The sequence below is a fragment of the Nuphar pumila genome, chromosome 2, assembly GCF_984573655.1.
Source record: "Nuphar pumila chromosome 2, dmNupPumi1.hap1.1, whole genome shotgun sequence".
Taxonomy (NCBI): Eukaryota; Viridiplantae; Streptophyta; class Magnoliopsida; order Nymphaeales; family Nymphaeaceae; genus Nuphar; species Nuphar pumila.
Genome location: NC_143250.1, coordinates 99,660,678 through 99,687,630, shown reverse-complemented (window position 1 = coordinate 99,687,630; position 26,953 = coordinate 99,660,678). Strand labels below are relative to the sequence as shown.

General features: G+C 39.5%; 1 protein-coding gene across 1 annotated transcript in view; it reads right to left on the bottom strand.

Annotated features, from left to right (window-relative positions):
• LOC149846366 (uncharacterized) overlaps window positions 1-23,586 on the bottom strand; it is a 29,857-nt gene extending 6,271 nt beyond the window's left edge. The window contains exons 1-6 of the mRNA XM_089997962.1: window positions 23,306-23,586; window positions 20,261-20,407; window positions 18,741-18,839; window positions 15,203-15,394; window positions 14,836-14,955; window positions 8,194-8,265 (exon numbers count right to left, since the gene is read on the bottom strand). Of these exons, the coding sequence (XP_089854088.1) occupies window positions 8,194-8,265; window positions 14,836-14,955; window positions 15,203-15,394; window positions 18,741-18,839; window positions 20,261-20,407; window positions 23,306-23,581 (906 nt within the window). The 5' untranslated portion in view covers window positions 23,582-23,586. The remainder of the gene's footprint in view (window positions 1-8,193; window positions 8,266-14,835; window positions 14,956-15,202; window positions 15,395-18,740; window positions 18,840-20,260; window positions 20,408-23,305) is intronic.
• Between the last annotated feature and the right edge of the window lie 3,367 nt (window positions 23,587-26,953).

The following is a 26,953-nucleotide window of genomic DNA, read 5'->3' as shown; positions in this document are numbered from 1 at the left end:
CAAGCTTGTTGATTCTACAAATTCATCTGTTGAATTCGTTTCCACTTCTGTCTTTGTCAAGGATCTTCAAACGAAGAAGATGTTCGCTAAAGAAGAGCGACGTGGAAACATGTATATCTTCAATGAAGATCCAGCCTCTAGTGTTCTGAAGCCCCCCAAGTCTGATCACGCCTCTAGAAGTGTTCTAAGTATATCCCAATGTAATAAGTCAGAAATTTGACATTCCCATCTTGGTCATTATAGTCAAGTCTTTATTGAAAAATTAGTGTCCAATGAATTTCTTCCAGAGTCTGTTTCACCTTCATTGAAGAATAAAATGTGTTCCAGTTGTCAGGTCTGCAAAAGTCATGTACTTCCTTTTCATCCAATAAATAAAAGAGCATCCATGCCTTTTGAGATAATATGTTCTGATGTTTGGGGCCCAGCCCCCAATCCTTCTTCTGGAAGTAAATATTATGTATCTTTTATTGACAACTTTTCTCGCTTTACCTGAATATTCTTTATGAAACACAAATAAGAGGTTTTCCTTACATGCTTACGTTAATACCCAATTCTCTCAAAATATTCAAATTCTCCAATGTGATGGAGGTGGTGAGTATTCCTCCAAGAAATTTTTAGATTTTCTCTAAGATAATATGATACATCATAGAGTTTCTTGCCCGTACACTCCACAGCAAAATGGAGTTGCTGAACGTAAACATAGACACATTGTGGAAAGTGCAATGAGCATGATGCATGGTTCTAATGTGCCCATTAGTCTTTGGACAAAAGCCTTTCATACTGCCACTCATGTGATAAATCGTCTTCTTATGCCTATTCTTGAGAATCAGTTTCCCTATTATGTTCTCTTTGGGGTACATCCTGATTATGATGAGTTACGAGTTTTTGGCTGCACTTGTTATGTTCATGTTGATAAATCCATGAGAACCAAATTTCAGGACAAAGCTTTTATATGTCAATTTGTAGGTTATGCAGATGAACACAAGGGTTACAGGTGCTATAGCCCTGTCAACAAGAAGATCAGAATCTCCAGAAATGTTATTTTTGATGAAAATAGTTTTCTGAAAAATAAAACAGATCATGATAATCAACCAATTTTCCTATAACGGTTGGGTTACATCAAGGATCTGCTTTAAGCCCTTTCCTATTTGCTATAGTGATGGATGAGCTTACGAGATCAATTCAAGAAAATGTGTCGTGGTGTATGTTGTTTGCTGATGATATTGTTTTGATTGATGAGTCTAGAGCTGGGGTTAATGCTAAGTTAGAATTATGGAGACAGACATTGAAAGCAAGAGGTTTTAAGTTAAGTAAGAGTAAGACAGAATACATGAAATGTCGATTTAGTAAGCAACGAAATAGAGATGGGAGTGTAGTGAAACTTGGTGAGCAAAAAATACCGGTGGATGATTCTTTCAAATATTTGGGATCTATCATTCAAAAGTATGGAGAAATTGATGGAGATGTAAATCATAGGATAAAGGTTGGGTGGATGAAATGGAAAAGTGCAACTGGAGTGTTGTGCGATCGTAGAATGTCATTGCGATTGAAGGAAAAGTTTTATCGGACGACTATTAGGCCCGCTTTACTATATGGTACGGAATGTTGGGCTGCCAAGAGACATCATATTCAAAAAATGAGTGTAGCTGAGATGCGTATGCTGAGATGGATGTGTGGAAATACAATAAAAGATAAGATTCGGAACGAGGAGATATGTAAGAAGGTAGGAGTTGCACCCATTGAAAATAAGATGGGAGAGAATCGTTTACGGTGGTTTGGACATATTCGACGAAGGCCTAATGATGCTCTAGTTAGAAGGATGGAGAAATGGGAAAATATATTAGTTAAAAGAGGTCGGGGTAGGCCTAGGAAGACATGGATGGAGGTGATAGGAAAGGATATGAATGCTTTGAACCTCACCGAGGACATGGCATTGGATAGAAATGAATGGAGGAGAAGGATTCATGTGGAAGACCCAGAATGATGTTCTTTGTTGGTTCATATCGCCGACCCCAATTGTTTTGGGATGAAGGCGTAGTTGTTGTTGTTGTTTGCACGATCATGAACATATTGACGCAATTGTCAATTGGTATGATCCATAGCTCTCTGCTGAACTTATTTCACATGCTGCAGAAAATACTATTTTGGCTCCTGAAAGCATAAATGATGAGATAGTATGAGATATCAGAAACAGAATGTCTGAGATACAAAGAAAATGTCTATACCAGGAGACCCAGAGAGCAAACAGATGTACTTGCTGGAGAACAGGTGGTGTTGTCCAATAACAGAGAGACACCAAGAAGATCAGGCAGGATAAGACACCCTATTGAGAAATGGGTGAGTTATGATAACTTTTCTATAGATTTTCAGATTTTTCTATCCAAGATTGAAAAACACGATGAACCACTTGGATTTCGTCAAGCTATTCAATCTAACAAATTGATTGAAGCGATGAATGAGGAGATAGAAGCACTTCATGAGTGTCAAACATGGGAGATAGTTGGTCGTCCCCCAGATAAAAATGTTGTTGGTTCAAAATGGGTGTATAAGATTAAATATAAACCGGATGGTAGCATTGAACGATACAAGGCATATCTTGTTGCCAAAGGTTTTACTTGAATACGGTCAAGATTATGATGAGACATTCAACCCAGTGGTGAAAATAGAAACTATTCGTATTATACTTGGCCTGGCAATTGAACATGGGTGGACGCTTAGTCAGCTTGATGTTAAAAATGCATTCCTTCATGGGGATTTAAAAGAAGAGGTCTACATGGAGCAACCTCAAGGTGCATAGAGGGAGACCCAAAAGAATATGTATGCAAATTAAGCAGAGCCTTGTATGGTTTAAAGCAAGCCTCCAGGTCATGGTTTGAAAGCTTCTCCTTAGAGATTCAGAACCATGGTTTCCTTCGCTCCCAACTAGAGCATTCTCTATTTATATACAGAGATGGAACCACTATGGTTTTCTTACTTATATATGTTGATGATATCGTGATCACTGGTAATGCTCCATATCATATTCAACAAATTAAAAACTTGTTGAGTATGCAGTTCAGGATGAAAGATCTTGGGGAACTGAGATATTTTCTTGGTGTAGAGGTGGACAGACAGGATGAAAAAATGTCATTAACTAAACACAAATACACTCTTGATCTTCTGGCCAAAGCAGGAATGACAGATTGCAAACCTCTGCCTACACCTAGTGTTGTCAGTCAAAAGCTCAGCATTTGTGATGGTGAGTTATAGCCTGATGCAAGCAAGTATCGCAGTTTAGTGGGCATGTTACAGTATCTTACCTTTACTAGACCATACATTGTATATTCTGTAAATCAGATATCTCAATTCATGCATGAACCGAAGACTGGTCACATTAATGTTGTCAAACATATTCTTCGTTACCTAAAAGGCACGGTGGGTGATGGACTCACATATGTACAATCCTCATGAGGGACACCGAAACATGGCATATTGGCTTATACAGATGCGGACCGGGCAGGGGACCCAAATGAGAGGAGGCTTGTTTCAAGATACTGTGTTTTTATCGGAAGAAATCTAGTCTCATGGAGTAGCAGGAAACAAAAGGTTGTGGCACGATCTAGCACAGAGGCAAAGTATAGATCTATGGCAGCTACCACAACAGAAGTGACCTGGATTAGACATCTACTTACAGAGATGAGAGAGAATATCTCAAGTTCGACTCTTATGTGTGATAATAGAAGTGCTATACAAATTGTGTTCAATCTTGTTCATCACAGTCAGACTAAGCATATTGAGATTGACCAACATTTCATCAGACAAAAGATAGCAGACAAAGAGATTGAACCAGTTTATGTAACTTCAGAAGACCAAGTCGCCGATATGTTCACAAAAGGCCTCACAAGTAATCGCTTCATAGCTTCAACCCATTCTTCATAGTTTTGGGCTTCAGAATAGGAGGAAGGTTCAACATAGGATTGGATTAATGCAAGGGCTGCCCTATACAAGGGTGAAAAAGATTCGTAAGAGACAAATTTTTTGGGAGATCGAGAAATTCTAGAAGTCCTATGAGGGGAAACTTCAGAAAACCTTTTTAATGCACATGGTGGGTGTTGCTTTCCAACTCTTCATCTTGAATATTGCAGACCATCCCTACTGGTTTGGTCTTCGCTATCATTTTAAAAAACAATAGGACTTTGATCATTGTCAAAGTTATATTCAAAATCATCTTCATTGAATTTTGAAGTTAAATCGATTAAAAAGGAATATTCAGTAATATCTTTGGATTTTTCACTTTTAAAATAACTTTCATTTTCTAGAAAAAATGCATTTCTTGATACATATAATTTGTCATTTTGAAAATCATAGCACTTGTTGCCTTTTTTATTTTCAGCATATCCTAAAAAGGCACATGGTCGCACGAGAGGAAAATTTATCATTTTTGTTTGTAAATACAAAACATTTGCAACTAAAAACTCTTAATCTATAGTAGTATGAAGCTAAATCATAAAGTTTTTCAATTGAAGATATATTTTTTAATAAAGAAGATGACATTCTATTGATGAAATAGGTGGCAGTTAGAGCGACTTCAACCCAAAAACCTTTTAAAACTTGACTTGCAATTAGCAAATTTGAGTGATTTTCATAATGTGGCGATGCTTGCGTTCCGCAAGACCATTTTGTTGAGGGATGTGTAGGCATGATCGTTGATGAGTAATGCCATATAGATTAAGATAATTTTTAAATTCTTCAAACATAAATTCTACCCTTGAATCGGTGCGAAAAATGGAAATATTACTTTGAAATTTGTTTATGACCATTTTATGAAATATTTGAAAGTGAGCAAAAACTTCGAATTTATGTTTAAGAAAATAAATCCAAGTGTGTCTAGAAAAGTCATCAACAAAGATGACATAATACGCATAACCACCTTTAGAGATAACTGGTGCGGGTCCCCAAACGTCCGAATGTATTAACTCAAGAGGTTTTGTAGAGACAAAGGTTCTACTAGAAAAAGGTAATCTTTTCATTTTACCAAGAATGCAGTTTTTACAAGCAAAATTTTCAGATTTACAAAATTTTCCCAAACTTGGGAAGTATTGGATTTTTGACATATGAGGATGGCTAAGTCTTTTGTGCCATAATTCTGTTTCTAATTTCTGAACATTTAAACAAAATACATTCTTTGGTAGTTCCAAAAAGTCTATGTAATATAGTCCCCTTTCTCTATGGCCTTCCCCAATCAGCTTCCATAACTGGCGATCCTGTATCCAGCAACCATCAGAAGAGAAGGATATATTACATCCATAATAAAAAATTTGTAAAACAGATAAAATGTTCAAATTTAATTTTGGGATATATCTAACTTCTGAAATACAAAAAGTTTTGGATTTTTGAAAACTTTCAAAACATCCTATTCCTTTTATTTCAAGAGATGTTTTATCTGCTGTAAAGACTTTTGATATACTTGAGTTATTTTTAAGACATTCGGATAAACATTTAGCATTTGGGGTCATATGAAATGAAGCACTAAAATCTAAAAGCCAAGGGAAGTTACCTGGGCCAGATACAGATGCAACTGCCGCTCCAGTTAAGGCTTCAGTCGAAGAGGATACCCCTTTGAGAAGAGGTTGAAAAATCTCCATCAGTTGAGCCATGGAAACAGGTGCATCTTGATCTTTTGGTTCGGTTTCAACAGATGCAACCCTCTTTTCGTCTCTCCTTTTTAGCTTCGGACATTGAGGCCTATAGTGCCCCGGTTCATGACAGTGTGACAAATAACTTTTCTTTTGTCAAACTCACCACTCTGTCTCCCAAAATGAGGCGGCCTATAAGTGCGAGTATGATTCCTTAGTCTAGACACAGCTAGAACTGAATCATCAACTTTTGGAGTACTCTTTCTAAGACGATTTTCCTCCATAGTTAGTTCTTCAATAGTATCCACAATAGTAGGGATTTTACCACAATAAAGTAAAGCCGATTTGGTGAATTCAAATTTCGGCCTTAATCCATTCACAAAATGGTAAGTGTTTCATATCGAGTTATTTTTGATGAAGCTCAATATCTTCGGTGCAATGCCATTTTGGCTCTAGAATAGTCAATTCTTCCCAAAGTTCGGACAACTCATTATAATATTCACGAATAGTTTTGTCATTTTGAGTTAATGTCCGAACTTTTTCTTGAAGATTGCACACATGGGCAATATTTTTAAGGGAATACATATTTTTGAGGTATTCCTATGCCTTATTGGCATGTTCAAATTTAGCGAGGCTAGAACATTTTTTAATATCTACGCTATTAATAAGCCATGACATTATCTTTGCATGCCCCATCCTCCACTCTTCCTATTTTTTTCATAAGAGGCTAGAGCCTTAGTCTTCTCCTCTTCCGTTAGAGGGACTTCCTTATCACCCTCTTTTTTGGTGAGAGATAGTTTAGGTTCCAAATCGGAACCATCCACTATTCTCCATAAGCCTTTTCCCCATATGTGGTGCTTCATAATTGAAGCCCACATCACATAATTAGTATCATTCAACTTCATGGGTATGATGGTGACCTTATCATGGTCATCCATCATTTACAAGGGTGTGAAGAAGATAGTAAGGAGAAGAAAAAAAAAGAAAATAGAGAAAAAGAGAGAAAGGGATACAATACAATGTTGTTGCTAAGTCCTTTTCTCCAAATGGATCCTCTTGTAGTCGATAGAAGAGTGATAAAACACTCTTTTGGCAAGTGATGAAACACTCCTTTGCAAGTGACGAAACACTTTTTGTAAGAACAAAGTGATAACGCACCTTTACACAAGAGGCACAGAAATCGAGGCAAAAGTTTCTCAAGATCTAAGAGTTTCGTAGCTCTGATACCATGTAATGAAATGGTAGGCTCCATGAATGCACTTGAATCTACTCAAAAGTATCTAAAAGATACTTTAGACAAGACCCATAAAAGGGTATAAATGGAAAAGCATAAAAATAAATAACACTTTATTCATGAGAGCAAAATGCTTAAAAAGCATTTAGAGGAATGAATTACACAAGGGGATGCACCCCTATTTATACAAGAGTATTAAGGAGAGCTCATAAGGAGCTCTTCCTTTCTAGCTGTTGGAACTAGTCCAACGACTAGAATTCTAGCCGTTGGACTAGTTTCAACAGCTAGAAAGTTGGTCAAGTTCCAATCGAAACTTGACCAAATTAGATGTATCTAGTTCTAATAGAACTAGATACCAAAAACAAAAAGAAAGATTACAAAAAAATAAAAAAGTAAAAATACAAAAATATATAATAATAATATTATAATAATATTATTATTATATATGTGCTGTTTACATTTTGACAAACAACCTGACCTGCCATAGCACCTAGAAGAGTTAAGGCATATGTCCGGAATTGCCTCAAGGAGGCCAGCCAACATCTAGTTCTCAGTTGAAACAAGCATCTACATTTAATATAAATGTAGCATAAACACCCGTAATCTATGTCACAAAGATATGTGGACACAAGGACATGTGACGAGGGTTCGACTCACAAGTTTGAATTTTTTTCAGAAAATAGGACACAAACACAGAATATTTTAAATTTTTAATCAATAAAAAAATATTTTTATATTTTGATAATAAAGATACAATTATTAAAAAACATTAAAATATCATTGAAAATTATTAAAATAACATCTGCATATGTCAGCACCTATGTCAGCATGTCCTAATGCCACCAGGGACAAACATCCAAAATGGCATGTCCCTGTGACAACTCGTAATATGTTTGTGGTTAAGTTGGCTCAAATTTCTTTTAGTCAACAACAACAACAACAACTACGCCTTCATCCCAAAACAATTGGGGTCAGCGATATGAACCAAAAAAGAAATTCATTTTGGGTCTTCCACATGAATCCTTTTCCTCCAATCATTTCTATCCAACGCCATGTCCTCGGTGAGGCTCAAATTTCTTTTAGTAAATTTTTTTAATTATATTTAGCCCCCTCAATGCAAACAAATGTGCTTATTTATACTAAATATTTTATTCCGAGGAACAAATAAAAGTAGCTAGAAAGTTGTTTCTTTTCATGTACAATGCTTATTTACCCTAGCAAAAGAAATAACAAATCAAGATTCTAATATTCAATCAACAAAGAAACACAAGAGTGGTCTCCAATATATTTCATTTAAAGGTAGTCCAAGAAAGCAATAGATCATACTAAAATAGGAATGATTACCTGATACAAGACATATTTGATAGAAGGTTCAAATTTCATCTCCTCTTCAAGCTCAAACAGGTGAAGCTTCCACTGTAAAAACAGAGTGATATCATCATCAAACTATATCTCAAAGTGCCGTATAAACAAAACTAAGAGACTGACCCACTAATATAAACTTAACTAGATTATGTTTATGCAAGAGAAAAGCTATCATCCGCATTCAATTCAAATAAGGACTTTTACCTACAAGGTCTCACCCACCAGAAAGAGCAGACAACTATCAGCTTGAACAATCAGGCATTTTATTTATGAACTTTAGAAAGGTAAAAAGAACACCAATGCAATCAAGACCAACATAGCATATTCATCTTTATAAAGTAAGTAAATCCATCCTGGGTATACTAGGTTTTCAGCAATTTCAAATGAACCAAAAACTGCTACTAGCAAATGGGCTGTTGCAAAAAATATAAAAACAAGGGGTTTGGCAGTGGGAGAGGGCCTTGACTGCTAGACGGGTGGCCAGGGTTCCATTCTCACGGAAGTTAGTGTTAGGGCACCGATCTCAAGATCGGTGCCCTAACAGATTTCTCGAAAACTATGAAGGGCTCGAGCCCTCGTTGACGCGTTCGTGAAGCCTGAGAAATAGCAGATGCCACGATCGAAGGGAGAAACACGTTCCCGACGATCGGAGGCGGTGGATTCAACCAAAGAGAGATCTTGAATCCCGATGGTTGTACCCTCGAAAAACGTGAAAGGAGAGGAAAAGAGAAAAGAGATCTCAGAGAGAGAAATTTGCCAAAAAAAACTTCCAAGATACTTCATTATGGGGCTAAGTCCCCTTTAAATAGTCTAGGGACGGATTGGGTCTAGTGTGGATCCGATTCATTACAAATAGATGCAAGCCAAGGCAAATACGAAAGCAAATACGGATCGGTCCAAGATGGATCCGATCTCAACAAACCAAACCAAATCAAGAAGTCCAAAATCCAACCACATACCCGACCCACATATATACAGGTCTAAACAAGAAGAAATTGATCCTATTGATCCAAACAAAAAAGAATGGATATGGGTCTGTCCGTAACAATTCCCCACCCCTGAAAAACTACCTTGTCCTCAAGAGGAGAAGTCGGGGTAACCCTGCAGCAGTGCGTCCTCAACCTCCCAAGTCGCCTTGTCCACTTTTTGCACTTGGGGCAAATCACCCCGGATACGGACCGACCCAGATCCATTCTTTGCAAGTGACTCCACTCGGAGCGAGTAGCGTGAGAGGGGGACCGGCAAGCACCGTCCCTCACTGCAGGGTGATGTCCCTCGTTGCAGCGTGAGAGAGGGATGCAGTAGAGGAGGGCCAAAGGAGAGATCAGCGGCAGCGGCTCGGACAACAGTGGCTCTCACAACGGTGGTCGAGGGAGATGCTGGCGATGATCGATGGCACCAATAACCTGACTCTAAAACCAATGTTAGGGTGTCTCAAAAACCGTGAAGGGCTTGGGACCTCATTGACGCATTCATGAAGCCCAAAAAACTGTAGATGCCACGATCGAAGGGAGAAACACATTCTCGACGATCGAAGGCGGTGGGCTCAACCAAAGGGAGATCTTCTATCTCGATGGTTGTACCCTCAAAAAATGTGAAAGGAGAGGAAAAGGAAAAATAGATCTTCAAGAGGAAAATTCCCCCAAAACTTCCAAGATACTTTGTTATGGGGCTAAGTGCATGGGGGAATCGGGACCAATGTGAATCTGATTTAGTACAAATAGATCCAAACCAAAGCAAATACAACAACAAATACGGATCGGTCCAAAATGGATCTGATTTGAATAAACCAAACCAAAGCAAAAAGTCTAAAATCCAACCAAATACCTGACCCACATACATACGAGTCCAAACAAGAAGAAATGGATCCTATCGATCCAAACAGAAAAAGAATGGATTTGGGTCAGTCCGTAACAATTCCCCACCCCTGAAAAACTGCCTTGTCCTCAAGGCGGGAAGTCAGGGTAACGCTGCAGCAATGCGTCCTCAACCTCCCAGGCCGCCTCGTCTACTTTTTGCACTTAGGGCAAATCACCCCAGATTGCATCATCTCATGTTTTTTCACTTGGGTGTACCAGTATGGTCTCACATTAGCCGGTTTGGCTCCCAACTCTATCGATATCACGTGGTCGTGGCTCACATGTGGCTCACTGAACACTGATATGTACTCGGTCAGGACCTGCTCCAACTGTAGGTGCATCTCTGTCTGGCCCAAACTGTTATACCATTGGCCACCATCAAATATAATTGCACATCTCCCTATCTAAGGACTCAGGTCATCTAGTGTGCCTCAGTCTCGGTGGAGGGTGCTCATAGTGATCCTCTCCCTTGCATGTTGGAACTTCATCCTCATGTCTTTGGAATTTCATTCATTCATCTCAATCAAGTGTTGAAACCCGATGTCATTTGACGCATCATAAGAATGGGATGGTGAGTTTTCCATGAGCACATGATGGGTTTTAAAGGCTACCCATTGCCATTTTTCACTGATCGATTGGCTCTTGTTGCATGGCTCATACGATTCATCAAAAAACGCAACAAGATTGGCATGGACTAACCAAGAATTCATGGTTCTGCATGCTTCACACGATCCTTCAAAGAATGATGAGAGTTTCACATCTGTCAACACCTAATCTAGCTCCTCACACGAATCAGAGAAAAACTCCAGTAGATCATCGCAAAAAATGATCCAATCCAAATCCCTTCTCACCTTTCGCTCAACGAGTTTCAGGCCTGCAAACCAGCTGAGGGTCTGCTCGAGGCGGGACAAGTGCTCCTCCATGTCTGCCCTGAGCTTTGTGACGATCTCCGGTGCTCACATAATCTGGGGTGTGAAATAACCCTTGGAAGCTTGATCATGCACAATAAACAGACAAGACAAAAGGAAGAGAAGAAAATCAATGTTGGGGGCTGAATAGACGTCTCACCCACTCTAGGGTGACATCCTTTCTTTTATATAAAGAATACTTTCAGCAGATTATACTATTACCCTTTAGAATATAAAGAAAATACAAGAATACAAGAATACAAGTTTTGGATCTGGATCTGGATCCATCTTGATAGGGACCTCTACTCTTGCAAGGGCATGATAGGAGATCCCTGCAGTCTCGTAAGCCTGATCCTTTATCTATGGCTTAGCCTCAGCACCTATGTCACATGGGTGCGGGTGCGGGTGCGGGTGCGACACGGGTGCGGCACAATTTTAAAATTTTTGGACACGGGGACTCGGCAAAAATATATATATATATATATATAATTTTATTTTATTTTATTTTTAAAATGCCACAGGTGTCTGTGCACAGTCACAGACTGTGACTGTGCACAGGCACAGCACTGTGCACAGGCACAGCACTGTGCACTGTGCACAGGCACAGCACTGTGCACTGTGCACAGGCACAGCACTGTGCACAGGCACAGCACTGTGCACAGTCACAGACTGTGCACAGTGCACACTGCAAAGACTGTGCACTGTGCACAGTCACAGACTGTGCACAGTCTGTGACTGTGCACACTGCAAAGACTGCACAGTCACAGTGCCTTTTTTATATATATATTTTTTAAATAAAAAATATAAAAAATTAGTTTTTTAGGGACATTTTTGGACTCGGTCAAAGTTGACCGAGTCCAAAATGTGGACGGACTCGGCCTGGACTCGTTGACCGAGTCCGACTCGGCGTTGACCGAGTCCGGGCCGAGTCCGAAGCCGCACCCGAGTCCGCACCCGTGTCGGGGCGTGTCGACTCGGGTGCGGCACCTCCTTAGCCGAGTCCGTGTGACATAGCTCAGCACCCTCTTCGTCATCGTTCTCACTGTCTGAGTCGCACACGTACAAGTATCGAGCACATGTGCCCCGGCTGCCACACCTCATCGCAATCATAGCATAGGCCCTTCTTATGCCTCTCTACCATTTGCTCACGGGAGAGTGTGTCTCCCATCACTTCTGCTCGGGCCTTGCGAAAACATTCCCTAACTCGCTTGTCGATGCAGGCCCTACTGGCCTATCTGGTCTATCTGTTCTACACGACCTGCCTTCTTGTGCTCGCGCAATGGTCATCTCGACTATGCTGACACTGTCTGACCCCACTAACACCTGAAAATAAAAAGGCCAAACCTCCAAACTACAAGGCCAAAAGCATCCACCACTGTTGACAGTTGCACACGAGAAACTTGGCGGGAGTTTGCGTGAATTCCTTTCGCCAAGCGCATTTTGATATACCCACAATCTCCAAACTCTTTGAATTGTGTGCTGACAATGGTGACGTATCCGGAATAACAAATCCAAGAAAATCTAAGAAAACCCAATATAGGAAAATCCAAAATTAGAGGCACATGATCGCATTCAATCCAAGTAAACGAGAACGTTGAGAGGGAGTGTGTGGTGCTACAAGTCGTTAGCGAGCAACGAGGTGCAACAAGCGGTGGGACGCACAAGTCAAACGACCAGGCTGCGGGGCGTGTGTAGCAAGTAGGTTGTCCTGCTGCTAGCGGTGAGGTGCGGTAATGCGCACCAAGGTTGACAACAAGTGCATGAGCGTCTGCAGTACCACGTAGGAAGGCTGCAGCTTCTGTGACAGTGTTGTCTCTGTGAAAATCAAGCGACAATAATGGTGATGCCCTGTGAACAGTGGCGATGGGGGGGGGGGGGGGGGGGGGGGGGTACAGCAGTTGTTGGGGACAGAGATGATAGCTGCAAGGAAAGACGACCCGAGTGGGGGTTGCGTGCTTCGGCATCACTGCCATTCTACAAAGATAAAAGGTTCGGACGGTGGCAGCTGAGGCTGCCCCGTCCCATTGATTCAAAGAAAGAGAGGGGGAGTGACTTCCGGTGTAGGCCGGCGAGGAGCAGCCGGGGCAGCAATGGAGACGACTGGGGGTCGACCGTCGAATGTGGTCATCGAAGTTGGGAGATGATCAAGAAATCCCACGTGAAAGCTACACCCTCAGCGGTTAGGGTGTCAACGATGAGGGTTCGAGAGAGGGGCCGACGGTGCCTGCATGAGGGAAGGGTTGACGGTGTTGCAGATTGTCCCGTGTGAGGGAGTCCCGCGGCTGCAGTGTGCAGAGACAAGAGTGAGAGGTGGTGGGTTGGCAATGGTGGGCAGGGGCCGACCACGCTTCCTGGATCCGTTCTTTGCATGTGACTCCACCGGGAGCGAGTCGCACGAGAGAGGGAGAAGTGTGAGAGAGGGACCGGCGAGCACCGTCCCTCATTGCAGCATAAGAGAGGAAGCAGCGCGAGAGGGCCGAGGGAGAGATCAGCGGCAACAACTCGGTTGGCGGTGGTTCTCGAAACGATGGTTGAGGGAGAGGCTGACGATGATCGATGGGTTGCATGCTAATAACCTAGCTTTGATACAAATGTTAGGGCGCCGATCTTCGGATCGGTGCCCTAACAAATTTCTCAAAAACCGTGAAGGGCTTGAGCCCTTGTTGACGCATTTATAAAACAGAAAAAACCGCAGATGCCAGAATCGAAGGGAGAAACATGTTCCCGATGATCAGAGGCAGTGGGTTCAACCAAAGGGAGATCTTCAATCCTGATGGTTGTACCCTCGAAAAACGTGAAAGGAGAAGAAAAGAGATCTCAGAGAGGAAAATTCCCCCAAAACTTCCAAGATACTTCATTATGAGGTTAAGTCCCCCTTAAATAGTTCAGGGGCGGATCGGGTCCAATGTGGATTTGATTCAATACAAATAGATTCAAACCAAAGCAAATATGAAAGCAAATACGGATCGGTCCAAGATGGATCCGATCTCAACAAACCAAACCAAAGCAAGAAGTCCAAAATCCAACGAAATACAACATACATACGGATCCAAACAAGAAGAAACAGATTCTATCGATCCAAATAGAAAAAGAACGAATCTGGATCAGTCCGTAACAGTCAGCCCCTTGCATAAAAGAAGGGCTAAGGGCATTATGTCCCTTGCCTATGTCGAAGCAAGGTGACTCCCTGGGGGCAAGGGGTGCACCACGGGTTTACACTGTCAGGAAAGCGACCGTAAGAACGGCAAGCTTAGCCAACGCGACTAGGTCTCTGATTACGAAGGTGGTTTCCTTATTCCTAATGAAAAAAACTGGTCAATAAATAGATAAGAAGGCATTATCTGTAAAAAAAAGGCTATTTCTAAGATAAATTTAACATGAATTAACTATTAACAGAAGTCATGACCAATGAAACAATACACAAAATGGTGATACAATACGTACGGCTCCTTGTCCATCAAAAGCAAACATGGGTTTCTTATACTTGCTAGACAATGAAGGAAGAAAGCATCTACAAGAAAGAATAACAAAGAGGATTATGAATAATAATTTCTATATCAATAAAGCTTGAGAAACTTCTATCATTCCTTTCTTGGCACGATTCTCAAACTTCTCATATGATTCAAGAATATAACGATAGTACTAGAGGAAAACAATGTTATATATGAATATGCACATCATGATGAAACATTTTGCAATCAGCATATGATCCTTAGATTATGTTTTGCAGCAAAATGATTGGTAATAAAATCATTGTAAGTTCAGTAAATTAAACAAATAACATATGTGCAGCATCGAATCAAGAATGGACGCAAAATAGAAATCCAGAATCAAGATGATGAATTTTCACTCACAGGGCAGAATCGCTTCAATGCTATTATTTCTCCACTGGCATCAACATCTTTTCTTGCTGATAATGTATCCATAACAATAGATCGTGCAGGAAGCCATGATCTGACATAAAATCTAACATTCTGAAAATAAAATTGGGGAAAAAAGAAAAAACTCATTGTTAATAACTTCTTTTCTACATTGTGTCTTAGTGTTGATAATATATAAGCATATACCATGTTTTGCAATCATTTTTCAACTATACTTTTCAGGAAGCAAGCTTTTCTCTACATCAAGCTAGTCATCCTGAAAAGATATATTGAATATATTATAAAGGAAAGAAAGAAAGGAAATGAATAGTGCCAGAAATTTCTTTGATATGGTCCTTACCTCCAAAAATTCACCACCAGAAAGTGTCATTGCACTGTGAAATGCTTCATTCTCCTTTTCAGGTGACTGATCAGGATCCAACCAGTCCAGATTCAAACGACCTACGCGAGAAGACAAGCCAGTATTGTTTACATACCTTGGTGGTTGATCCGTGTCAAATTGGTTGATTCCATTGTCTATAGCATCTATTGCCTGTTGCAATTGATTCTAATCAACACCATAGATCAACATAGAATACATTCCACAAGAAAAGGGAGAATATCACAGACAATCAACTGAAGAAAGAATGTCATAGCCTCAATGTTCACCTAGATTGAACAGAAAATTATTTTCAGCATTTCTTTGTTATACCGTCTATTAGTTTTTAGGAGCTCAGTGACTTCCAGAGTAGGTGTCTTCACTCTTTTTTCCCTTTTTTAAGTTAAGCAAAAAGGAACTTTTTTGACAAGCTTTCTCTCAAAAAGAAAGAAGACAACATGTGGGGAAGGGAAGTCGCCAAGAGGAAACTAAATGAACGTATATCATATTACGAGAATCAAGGATAGTCCCAACCAGTGGCGAGCAAACCAACTAAGCTTTTTATTACTGCAAATCACTTGGGCACAAACTTTGATGTCCCATTGAAAAACATGAATGGTTAGAGTAAAAACATTTGTTATGAAAATGTTCACTGGTAACCTCCTCAATCAATGAGAAGATTTGTATGGAGAATTTCACTTGCAACCTTTTCAATCAGAGAAACAGCCAAGTCATCAAAGCCGTTTTCGCCAATTTTAGTATACCTAAAGAGAAGCGCCTTGGGGAATTCATACCCTGCTCAACACTTTCCAGCCCATGTTTAAAGAGCTTTTTTACTTTTTAAGATAAAGAAAATTTCATAATCCTAATCGTGTACCTTATACAATTAATATAAAACCCTAATCCCTTTACTCGGATTTCATGTACTTGTAGCACACCATTGAAAATTTGTTGCTATAAGCATTCCAATGAGCTGCCTTTGCCCTTATGCACACCCCATCCTCGGATTCCTCTCCAGCCATGTCAATCACCATGCTTCAAACAACCACCATTTTCCAAAATCTAATCCATTTTTCACCTTTGCCCTGATCTATTTTGCAAGAATAAATGATGGGATATTCTGTTCTTCCCTCACAAAATCGTACGTATCAAGCTTAAGCATGTCCAACCCAGCCTATGAAAATAATTTCTTTAAGGACAGAACCAAAGCAAGTGAAAGATTGATTCCTCCTCCCTCCTGTACATCACACACATACTTGCCAAAAGCCACCACCCCCTGCACTTCGAATTCAACTGGATCAAAGGCATATTTGGAGATTACAAAGCAAAAAACCCAGTCCTAGGAGAAGGACCCCACCTCCACATGGCTTTGTTTGGAAAATGACTACCCCTTGGTTCCAACAAAACAATAAGGCCAATTTTACAGAAAATGACCCTCCCTGACTAGTGCCAAATGATTCTACTCTCGAATTACCCAGATAAACGTTTACCAATTGTTTCACTATGTCCAGCCATTCCTTCTTAAATCAAAATGCCACACCCCTACGCTTCCAACAGTCTGCTACCTGTAGTCTTTATCTAAAATATAACGTTGCATAAATTGGACACAACATCTCCTATCTGCATCATCAAACTGTCTTGAAATTCATGCATATTATTTGTCTATCCCTTTCATATACCACATCCTGCTTTTCAACCAAACTTCTCTCTCCGGTTCCATGGTAGACACTGAATTCATACTTCACTATAAATAAGCCTGACACAACATCTCTTCATTATCCGAACTCACAATCACTTTATCAGCAATGATTTATTCCTTCCCTCCAGTTTCATTTTGCCCTATTCTTCAACTTGAGTAGGAAGGTAAAACCTGATCAGTGCAAGACCCATGTCTTCCCTCTTGAACCATGTTGTCCTTACCAAGGAAACTTTCTTTTCAAATGAAAACTCCCTTTTCAAAAGATTATCTTGGGGTAATCGCTTCCCTCTCACCACGGGTTGAGCAAAGGCTCTTCGCTTGGACCTCCCACTATCTTCAAACAGATCCATGGTGGAGTTTCATCAACTCAAGTTTCTAGAAGGGCCCTATAGCCAGGTATGAAAATGTCAGCCCAACTCCAAGCCATCAGGTATTACACCCAAGTCCTATACTCCTATCCATGTTTATTTTAGTTGTTAGATTAAGTAAATCAAGTTGCTGACTCATTTCTGTATTCAACCATGTCTGAATTTCAGTACTTGCATAACTTCAAGCAGTAAAAGCCACTTATTGCATGCAACAAAAGCTTTATGAGAACAAATGCCACATGAAAATTTTCTCAAACAAGAAATAGATGATGCAGGAGCTCAATTGAAATTTTGTCCATGCAAGAAAAAAGTTACAAGGATCTGCATAAAAAAATGTCAACTGAAATTAGCACATATGAATCAAAAACAAATTTGTGAATGCAATTACTCCTACAACTGAATGGAACATACAACACAGAACAAGAAGTTTGATTGCAGGTACTATTTAATACTACTTGCATTGGGATATTACAATTCCATAGAGTCCAACTCCACTCACTGATTTTACATTTTGAATAATACTTCAAAAGCGTGAAAACAAATCTGGCAAGAAAACTAAAGGCAAACATATCAAGAATAGAAATACAAAATGTCGCAATTGAAAGAAATGTACAAATTTAAACATGTAAAGCATATGCACTAAAGCCATAGAAAATGGTTTACATTGTTCGAATCAGAGTTACAGGAAGCTTCTTAGACAGGTGGGAGTCCGCTTCTCAGAAACTCGCTTTGGAAGCGACTCCTTGCTTCCGAAACTTGATGAGAATCTCAATTCTCCCATGCTTCTCCTATGTTTTCCACATGTTTCACCCATACTTCCCTACATGCTTCTTATATACTCCTCTTGCTCTCTTTTTTATATTTTGCATGTGCTTTCACACTTCTCACTCACTTCCCTTCTACTTTCTTTAAATTGGTAACCATCATTTTTCAAATCTGACAAAATTTAAATTTTTAGACTAAAAAAACATGAAATTTAATAGTAATCTTTTTTATTTTAGTTTTTATTCACTTCTTGTTAGTTTCTCATTTTGCTTCTCATTCACTTTCCATATCACTTTCCATTTTGCTTTCAAATTGATTCCTCGTATCTTGCTTCCACTTCTGTATCATTTCCTGCTTTCCTAGCCTGGCGACCTTGGTCCGGACATAATAAAAAATAATGCACTTCCTTGACAGGTTATGTACAAAAAATCCAAGATTGTGGTAAAATAAGTATCTCTTTCTAGTTTGAGTTCAGTGATAGAAGTGTGCACATTTCTGTTCCCATAAACCTAGTGTTCTCTGAACTAGAAAATATCATAACCGGCAGAATAAAAGGGACTTTTTTTTAAAATAAGCCAACCGAAGATGGGTAGGAATAAAACACTAACAAGATACTCCCTTTCATTAGGTCTAAAAGTACTTGAGGAAGTATGACCAAGGAGGAAACAAAAATATAAGCAACCATTACCTCCATAAAGCTTTTGTATACAGCAAGATAAAGACGATGCACATCTTCATGTGCCTTATCCAAATTAAGCTCTTTGGCAATGATCTCCAGCCCATAGTGCTGCAATGAAATCACATCCATATCAACACACTAATAGATAAATCTCAGAATGAGTACCATGACCAAGATAAATAGTCAACTGAAAAATGTGAAGATTCACAACCACATCAAACGTAAGATTTTTTCTAATCAGTTTTGAAACAAGCACCATTATTAGCTAAAATCGAATATTTTTTGTGTAGACACTAAAGAGTATCATAAAATAATAAACCAATAAGTCCACGAACATGTCCTTGTCTGAATAACTCCTGAAAGCATTACAAATTACTTCCCCATTTTTATGATTTGCGTAAATTTCTAAAACAGCAAGACAACTTATGTTGAATGCAGATTGTCAGATGAAATTTACTGAACAAAAGCTCATATAAAATCATAACTGGAAGCAACTATTTTGGTAACCATGAAGATGATGTGTGCACCATCTGAACAAATTAAACATGGCAGTACAATGGTGAAAAAATGCATAATGACTATCTAAACAGATCAATCAAAAGGGTTTTTAAGAAAAAGTGCTTGTTAGGGTTGTCCTGTGAGTTGTTACCATTTGTTGCTTTTAGTGAACATTAATAAGCTCATCATTCTCTTTCTTTTTTTATTTTTAATAATTCCTCATATCATATACCATGGTGGTAGCTTGTGAACACCGCCAAAAGTATTTCATTTATAGAAGATATGAATAGTCCCTTCAGTTTTGTAATTTTTTTTCTTTTTCTTACTGGTGATATTTATGGGGTAAGATGACAAGATCAATTAAAGTGGAACCATCTAAACCAAAGGATCTCAAGTTTGAATACCATCAGGAGCATCACCATCTTGGCTATTGAAAAGGAAAAATGAAGTGACATGTACCTGCAAACTTACTGATATAACCTAGGAATGGCAGCCATTAAAAGTCTCCCCCCCCCCGCCACACCCTTTTTTTTCTTTTGAGTATCAACTATCAACATCCACATGGTCATTTGGCAACTCCCCTTTTCATACATCCAGTGATGGAATCATAGAGTTCAGGATCAAATGCGCACCATAAATTGATCTGATGAAGATGCAAAGTACTGGTATATTAAAACTGATACAACAGGTGTTTTTTAAAAGAAGGCTGCCTGTCTATGTGTGTATGCATGAATATGTTTGAGATTGCAAATGGACAATTTCATGCATACAAAGAAAATAATATTAAAATATATTAATCACGTATAAACAAATAACTTATACATTAATATCTAAGTTTTGTATATATGACAATCCTCTGACTCACATAGCACAAGCACCCAGAATATTAGCAACAAGAAAGGTAAGGTAAGCATTTCAAAGCACCAATTCTACATGGTTGTCAAAGTAGGAGCAGCTTCTTTTTTAAGCATGCAACAATACTTAATCTCCAGTTACATTTTAAGAGTTTGGAGAGAGAGAGAGAGAGAGACCTTGTAGATAAGCCCTGCACTGCTAAGTTTAGTGGTAAATCCATGACCAAATACTTCATCAAAGCCCTTCTGATGATGGTCATAACGTTCGCGGCTAGGATCATAAACACCACCAACATCAAGCACAGCATCAAGTGTGTCCAGCAGCTGAAATACACGATCCAAGATCATTGATGTAAATATGACCATGATAGATTTGAACTTCAAGACAGTCCATGAATCTATCATATGACGTACTATCTGATATGCATATTTAAATCATTTTATAGAAATCACATGCAACATTACAATGTGTGTACAAAATTTCTATTAATGAACAAAATGCATGAGAATATAAATCATGGAAATTCATAATTTCTCAGTCTATTATTAGGTTCAATTTGCTCAGTCTGTTTAACAAGAGTCATCTATGTCACACAGACACTCCATTTTTTCCAACATACCCGTGTCGACACGTGTGTCCCCATGTCGACACACATCGACACCTGGACACGCCAAGTTTGTATTCAATTTATAATTTATAATTATATTTTCCATATATAATACATATTTTAGATATAGCATATATATTTAGATTATATTCAGTTTATTTTGTATTTATGTGATATTTAATATATATAGCCGTGTTCCTGTACCCACATATTTTGAAATTTCCATGTCGTACCCATACCCATGTGACATAGAGAGTCATAAATGCTACTTGTTTATAAGTTTAAATGTATAAAATCCAAATTTTCTTTTCAATCAAAATTTTTTAACTGTCTAATTACAAGAGTGATTTTAGGGGTACTGCCAAGCTTTTCAGCCAAAGCTGTGAAGATAAACTTCTAATAGTAATCTTCCACTCTATACATAGTTACATACATATATACAAGCAAATACATATGCATGCATATACAGACAAGCACACAAACATACATGTGTGTGTGTTCCATACATAATACCTATGTTGGGTCCTTATACCCATTGCAGATGCATTTATGTCAGAGTTATCAATACCAAATAATTAATTTATTGGAATGGTAAAATTCCCAAGAGCATCTAAGAAATAATAAGTTTCCTAGAGAACTTTGCAAATCTGAAAGCAGGAAGGAAAACATACATATATTTAAAAATGAACACTTTGATACATTCACTATAAGCCTGTCATTCTAACCTTCCTTACAATCTATCTCACATGGGTGCGGGTGCGGCTGAATTTCAAAATTTTTGGACACGGGAACATATATATATATATATATATATATATATTTAAAAAAATATATCTACACAGTCTGGTAAAGACTGTGCAACACAGTCTGGGTAAAGACTGTGCTCTGCACCGTCTTTCTCTCTAAAGGCAGAAGTATATAAAAGATATATTTTTTTTAGTTTTTATACATTTTTTGTCCTAAAAAATGAACAAAAATAGACTCGGTCAACATTGACCGAGTCCAAAACAAGGACGGGCTCGGTCTCGACTCGTTGACCGAGTCCGACTCGGTGTTGACCGAGTCTGACTCAGCGTTGACCGAGTCCAACTCGGTGTTGGCCGAGTCCGACTCGGCATTGACCGAGTCTGGGCCGTGTCCGAAGCCGCACCCGTGTCGGGGCGTATCGACTCGGGTGCGACGCCTCCTTAGCCGAGTCCGTGTGACATAGCTTACAATGAAATCATTGCATATTGCATATGTGGCTCTCTCTATTATTCAGTTTCAGCGAAGTCCTACTCAGTTCGCATGGTTGTGATTATGATGTCTTCAATATATTCAATCATACGGACTGAAACTTGTTTTTATTCCACCACTCATTTATGTTTCTTCTTAGTTACCTTGTGACATGGATCTTTCACTTACCTCTTCCACCCTCTTGTATTATGATATGAAAGTCACCATCATTCCTAAGCATAGTGAGCATGAGAGGTTGGGTTTATCATTACACTGTGCATTTTGAGCATAAGTTTTTTTTTTTAATTTATAACCCGAAGAAACCACACCCAGCACGAAGACCTGGTCGCGCTGGCTCAGCCTGCCATACCTACAGTCATCGTGCCGGCAACGTAAAACTACGAGGCTTGGACCCCTGCCCCTGGGGCCTATGCATTGGCTTGTGCAGAGGGACGGTGCCCATGAGAATCAAACCTTGACTGCCCGTCTAGCAGCCAATGCCCCACCCCACTACCCCTTGGGGCGCTTTGAGCATAAGTTACTCATGCTTTTGTGATTTCTCAGTTTCACTGGCAACAAGAATTGCACGTAGCATGATTTTTTGCAGCGCTGGTCATGTATGTAAAAAGTGGTATTCCAAACATTTTCTGTCTGTGTTTTACTTGTAATCTGTCAAGTGTTTCCATCTCACCCCACTCTTATACTCAAACATATGCGACCGTGACATAACCCAAATTCATTAGTTATGAGAATCACAGATTTTCAATCTTCTACTACAAACAGGAAACATGTGAACCGACTATGGCTCTATTATCAATCTTTCTACAACAGTTGCAATAATATATTAAAAACAAAGTCTGCTCTTTATTAAACTCTAACTAAAGACAGAATGCCGCAATCCGGGAAGAAACACACTAAATTTTATGTAAATATACAGGTTCTGAGCAACCCAATTATTCAACTTATATTAAACGAAATTATCAAAAACACTAAAAAAAACGTTAAACACAGAGAGAATATGCGTTCGCCAATAACCAACAAAAAAAGGTAACAAGCAAAGTGATAAAAATTTCACGCCTCAGCCGAACCACATTGATGAACTCTGCATGTTCTTCAGTACCGAGAGAGAGAGAGAGTATGCACTCACCAATAACCAACAAAGAATGGGTAATATGCAAAAGGATTAAAAAAACATGCTTTAAACATCCATAATTCTTCAGTGTCTCTGGAGAGAGAGAGAGAGAGAGAGAGAGAGAGACAGAGAGAATGCTTCCACCAATAACCAACAACAAATCATGGGTAACAAGCAAAAGGATTTTTTTTTAAATCATGTTTTAATCGAACCATATTGATGAAAACATCCATATTCTTCAGTGTCTCTGGAGAGAGAGGAACCAACCTGGGGGTCTCTGGTTCGAACGATCTCGGCGTTGGAGAACTTGTCCGTGAGGCGAATCATGAAGCAGCCGAGGGCCTCGTCGCAGTGGAAGCTTCCGTTGTGGGTGCCCACACGCTTCACCGGAGCCGTCGCTGACGCCGCCATGGAGAACGCACGGTGCGAGCTGCGGAAGCTAGCGAGGAGCGGCGCACTAGTCGTCAACTCGAAACTTGTGCTGGTGGTGGTGAATGTGATGCTCAACCGCAGAAGCTTGCCCCACGACCTAACCACCAACATGGCTTTGCCCCTCGCTTAGCCTAACCCAACACGTTTTATCCCTCTTTTCAAGTTGATAGTACGGTACCCAACTGCTCGCCGCTCGGGTGAAAGCAGACCGGACCTACTTGTGGGTCGATATAGGCTTTTGACAAATGAGCCTCCTAGGTTAGTAGGGATGTCAATGAATCAATATGTGACCGGATGATTCCGTTTAGCTACATTTGGTAAGCCAAAATCATATCCAATCCCGTATGCCGATGTGGTTTTTTATTTTTTGTTATCAAATCCGATAAATATCCAAAGTTGACCGATACTCGAATTCGTTTACACGTAAAAAAAGCCAATATGGTATGAACTTTTCACCATCTGAATTCATATTCATTGGCCATCCGATCTGAATCCGTACCATTTACATCCCTATGAGTGAGCCAAACTATCATGAGCCTTAAACCTTACAACTCTCCCATTGCCCTTCCACCCTTCATTAGAATTGGCTAGTATTTAGCATAAACGAGAAGGATGTTGGGGAAAACAACGGACAGACCAGAACTTTCCCACAAGTGTGAATCGACGGAAACAATGCAATGATGACAATGGAAGAAATAATAAACCAATAGCGGAAATAAAAGAATAAAAAACACAACGATTTACGTGGTTCTCTCTCAATCTGAGGTACGTCCACGACGACCGATAGGTCAGCACCTTCCACTATCTTCAAACTAAGATTACAAAGTGGCCAAGAGGCATAAGCCTTACAAACACACAAGGTGTAACGAAATAAACAAGAGGATATACTTCACTGAAGAACAAAGAACAAAGAACAAAGAACAAATACTCTGTAGAACCAGCCTCACGAAGCTCTCCTGAAAGAAGTGTAGCAACACTTCTTGCTTTTGTTCTCTCCACACCCTTTTCGGTGCCCTAAAAGAGTTTTTCGCTCTCACTCCCTATTATTTTCAGCCCTCTCTCTCTCATTCATCCCTTAAATAGAGGATGAGACTCGCATTTAATGCAGAAGGCTAAACGTCTTACACAACTAACAATGCGCCTGAATCATCTTTTCACAAATTGCTATCCAGTGATAACCACAAATCGTTGATCCTCAAAACTCTGAACAACTGAATCGTCATTCAGCTGAGAGGACTTCTACAAATCGCTATCTAGTGAATACTTCAAATCGTCCTCGAGAAAATCAAGCGTAGTGCTTGAAATTCTGCAGCGATACTGAATGTGCATCGAACCAATGGATCCCACAAAGGAGGAAAACCCAACAATCCTCCTCCTTCCCAACTTATGTGGAAGCTTCTTTCATTCCTGCTAGGAATCGTCACTTCTCGTGCTTGTCCTTGGGCAATGACTTGGTCAGCATATCTGATGTATTGTCATCAGTATGCACTTTCTTAAATTGCAGCAAATTTTCATTCAAGACATCTCGAATCCAGTGGTATCGAACATCGATATGTTTTGATCAAGAATGAAATGAGGAATTCTTACCCAAATGAATTGCACTCTGGCTATCATAGTGAAGAACATACTCTTCTTGCTTCAAGCTCAACTCTTGCAAGAATTTTTTCACCCACAGCAATTCCTTATTGGTTTCTGTAATGGCGATGAACTCAGCCTCTGTAGTGGAGAGAGCTACACATTTCTGTAATTTCGACTGCCATGCAATTGCTCCCCCTGCAAAAGTAATCAAATACCCAGAAGTAAACTTTCTACTGTCTACATCACCAGCCATAATAGAATCTGTGAACCCATCGAGAATAGGTTCACCCTTTCCAAAGCACAGACTCATCTTTGAAGTGCCCTGAAGATACCTTAGAATCCATTTCACTGCTACCCAATGTTCTTTCCCTGGATTTGACAAAAATTGATTAACCACTCTAACAGCATAAGCTATGTCTGGTCAAGTATAGACCATAGCATACATCAACGAACCTACTACCAAAGCATAAGAAATTTTTTGCATCTCGATTTCTTCTTCATCATTTGCAGGACATTGATTTGAGCTAAGTTTGAAATGCCCTGCAAGAGGACAATTGACAGGCTTTGCTTTGTCCATGTTGAACCTTTCAAGAACTTTTCTGATATACTTCTATTGAGATAACCAGATCAGCCTATGTGATCTGTCATGAATGATTCTCATCTCAAGAATCTGCTTTGCTGGACCTAAATCTTTCATGGCAAAGGTCTCACTCAACTCCAACTTCAGCTTGCTTATCCTGCTGATATATTGGCCCACAATCAGCATATCATCCACATAAAAGCAAGAGAATGGTAAAATTTTCATCTGATTTTTTTTTCACAAATACACAATGGTCTGTGAAGCTTCTTGAATATCCATGCTCAGTCATAAAAGAATAAAACTTTTTATACCACTGCCTTGGTACTTGCTTCAATCCATACAAGCTCTTCTTCAACTTGCAGACTAGGTGTTCTTTACCCTTGTTAATGAAGCCCTTAAGTTGCTCCATATAAATTTCTTCATCCAAGTCACCATGCAGAAATGCAGTTTTCACATCAAGCTGCTCAACTTCTAAGTTCATGCTTGTAGTTATACCGAGCACAGTTCGGATGGAGGACATCTTCACAACTGGTGAGAAGATTTCATCAAAGTCAACTCCCTTTTTTTGACCAAAACCTTTCACAACAAGTCGTGCCTTAAATCTAGGTCGAGAGTTATTCCCATCAGTCTTTTGCCTGAAGACCCACTTGTTCTTCAACACCTTCTTCCCTTCAGGTGGCTTTACCAGATCAAAGGTGTGATTCTCATGCAATGAATTCATCTCCTATTTCATTGCCTTAAACGACTCAAACTTGTTTTCATTCTCCAGAACTTCTTTAAAAGTTTCTGGCTCACCTTGATCTGCCATCAACACATACTCATTTGATGAGTATTTTCTGAATGGTTGTTTCTCTCTGGTAGTCTTCCTTATCGGAGTCTGAGGAAGTCACTATTGGGGTGTTGGCTCTCCCTCAATTTTTGTCTCAGCACTTCCTTCCTCTGCATCATTATGAAAAGGTGTCATCTCCTCCACGAAATAATGAATAATTGATGCATCAAGGGGATCTAAATCAACAAGATCTTTTGTAGTGGACTCTGATGGCTCAAGCTTACCAATGTCTTCAATGGTTTGATCTTCCAAGAAGACAACATCTCTACTTTTGACCACTTTCTTATCAACAAGGTCATACAGTCTGTAGCCAAATTCTTCATGCTCATAGTCAAAGAATATGCACTGCTTGGCTTTTGGATCAAGCTTGAACCTCTCTTCCTTTGGAATATAAACAAATGCTCTAGAGTCGAACACTCTTAAGTGTCCATAGGAAGGTTCTTTCCCTGTCCAAACTTTCTCTGGAACGTCTCCCTTCAAGGGAATATAAGGAGAC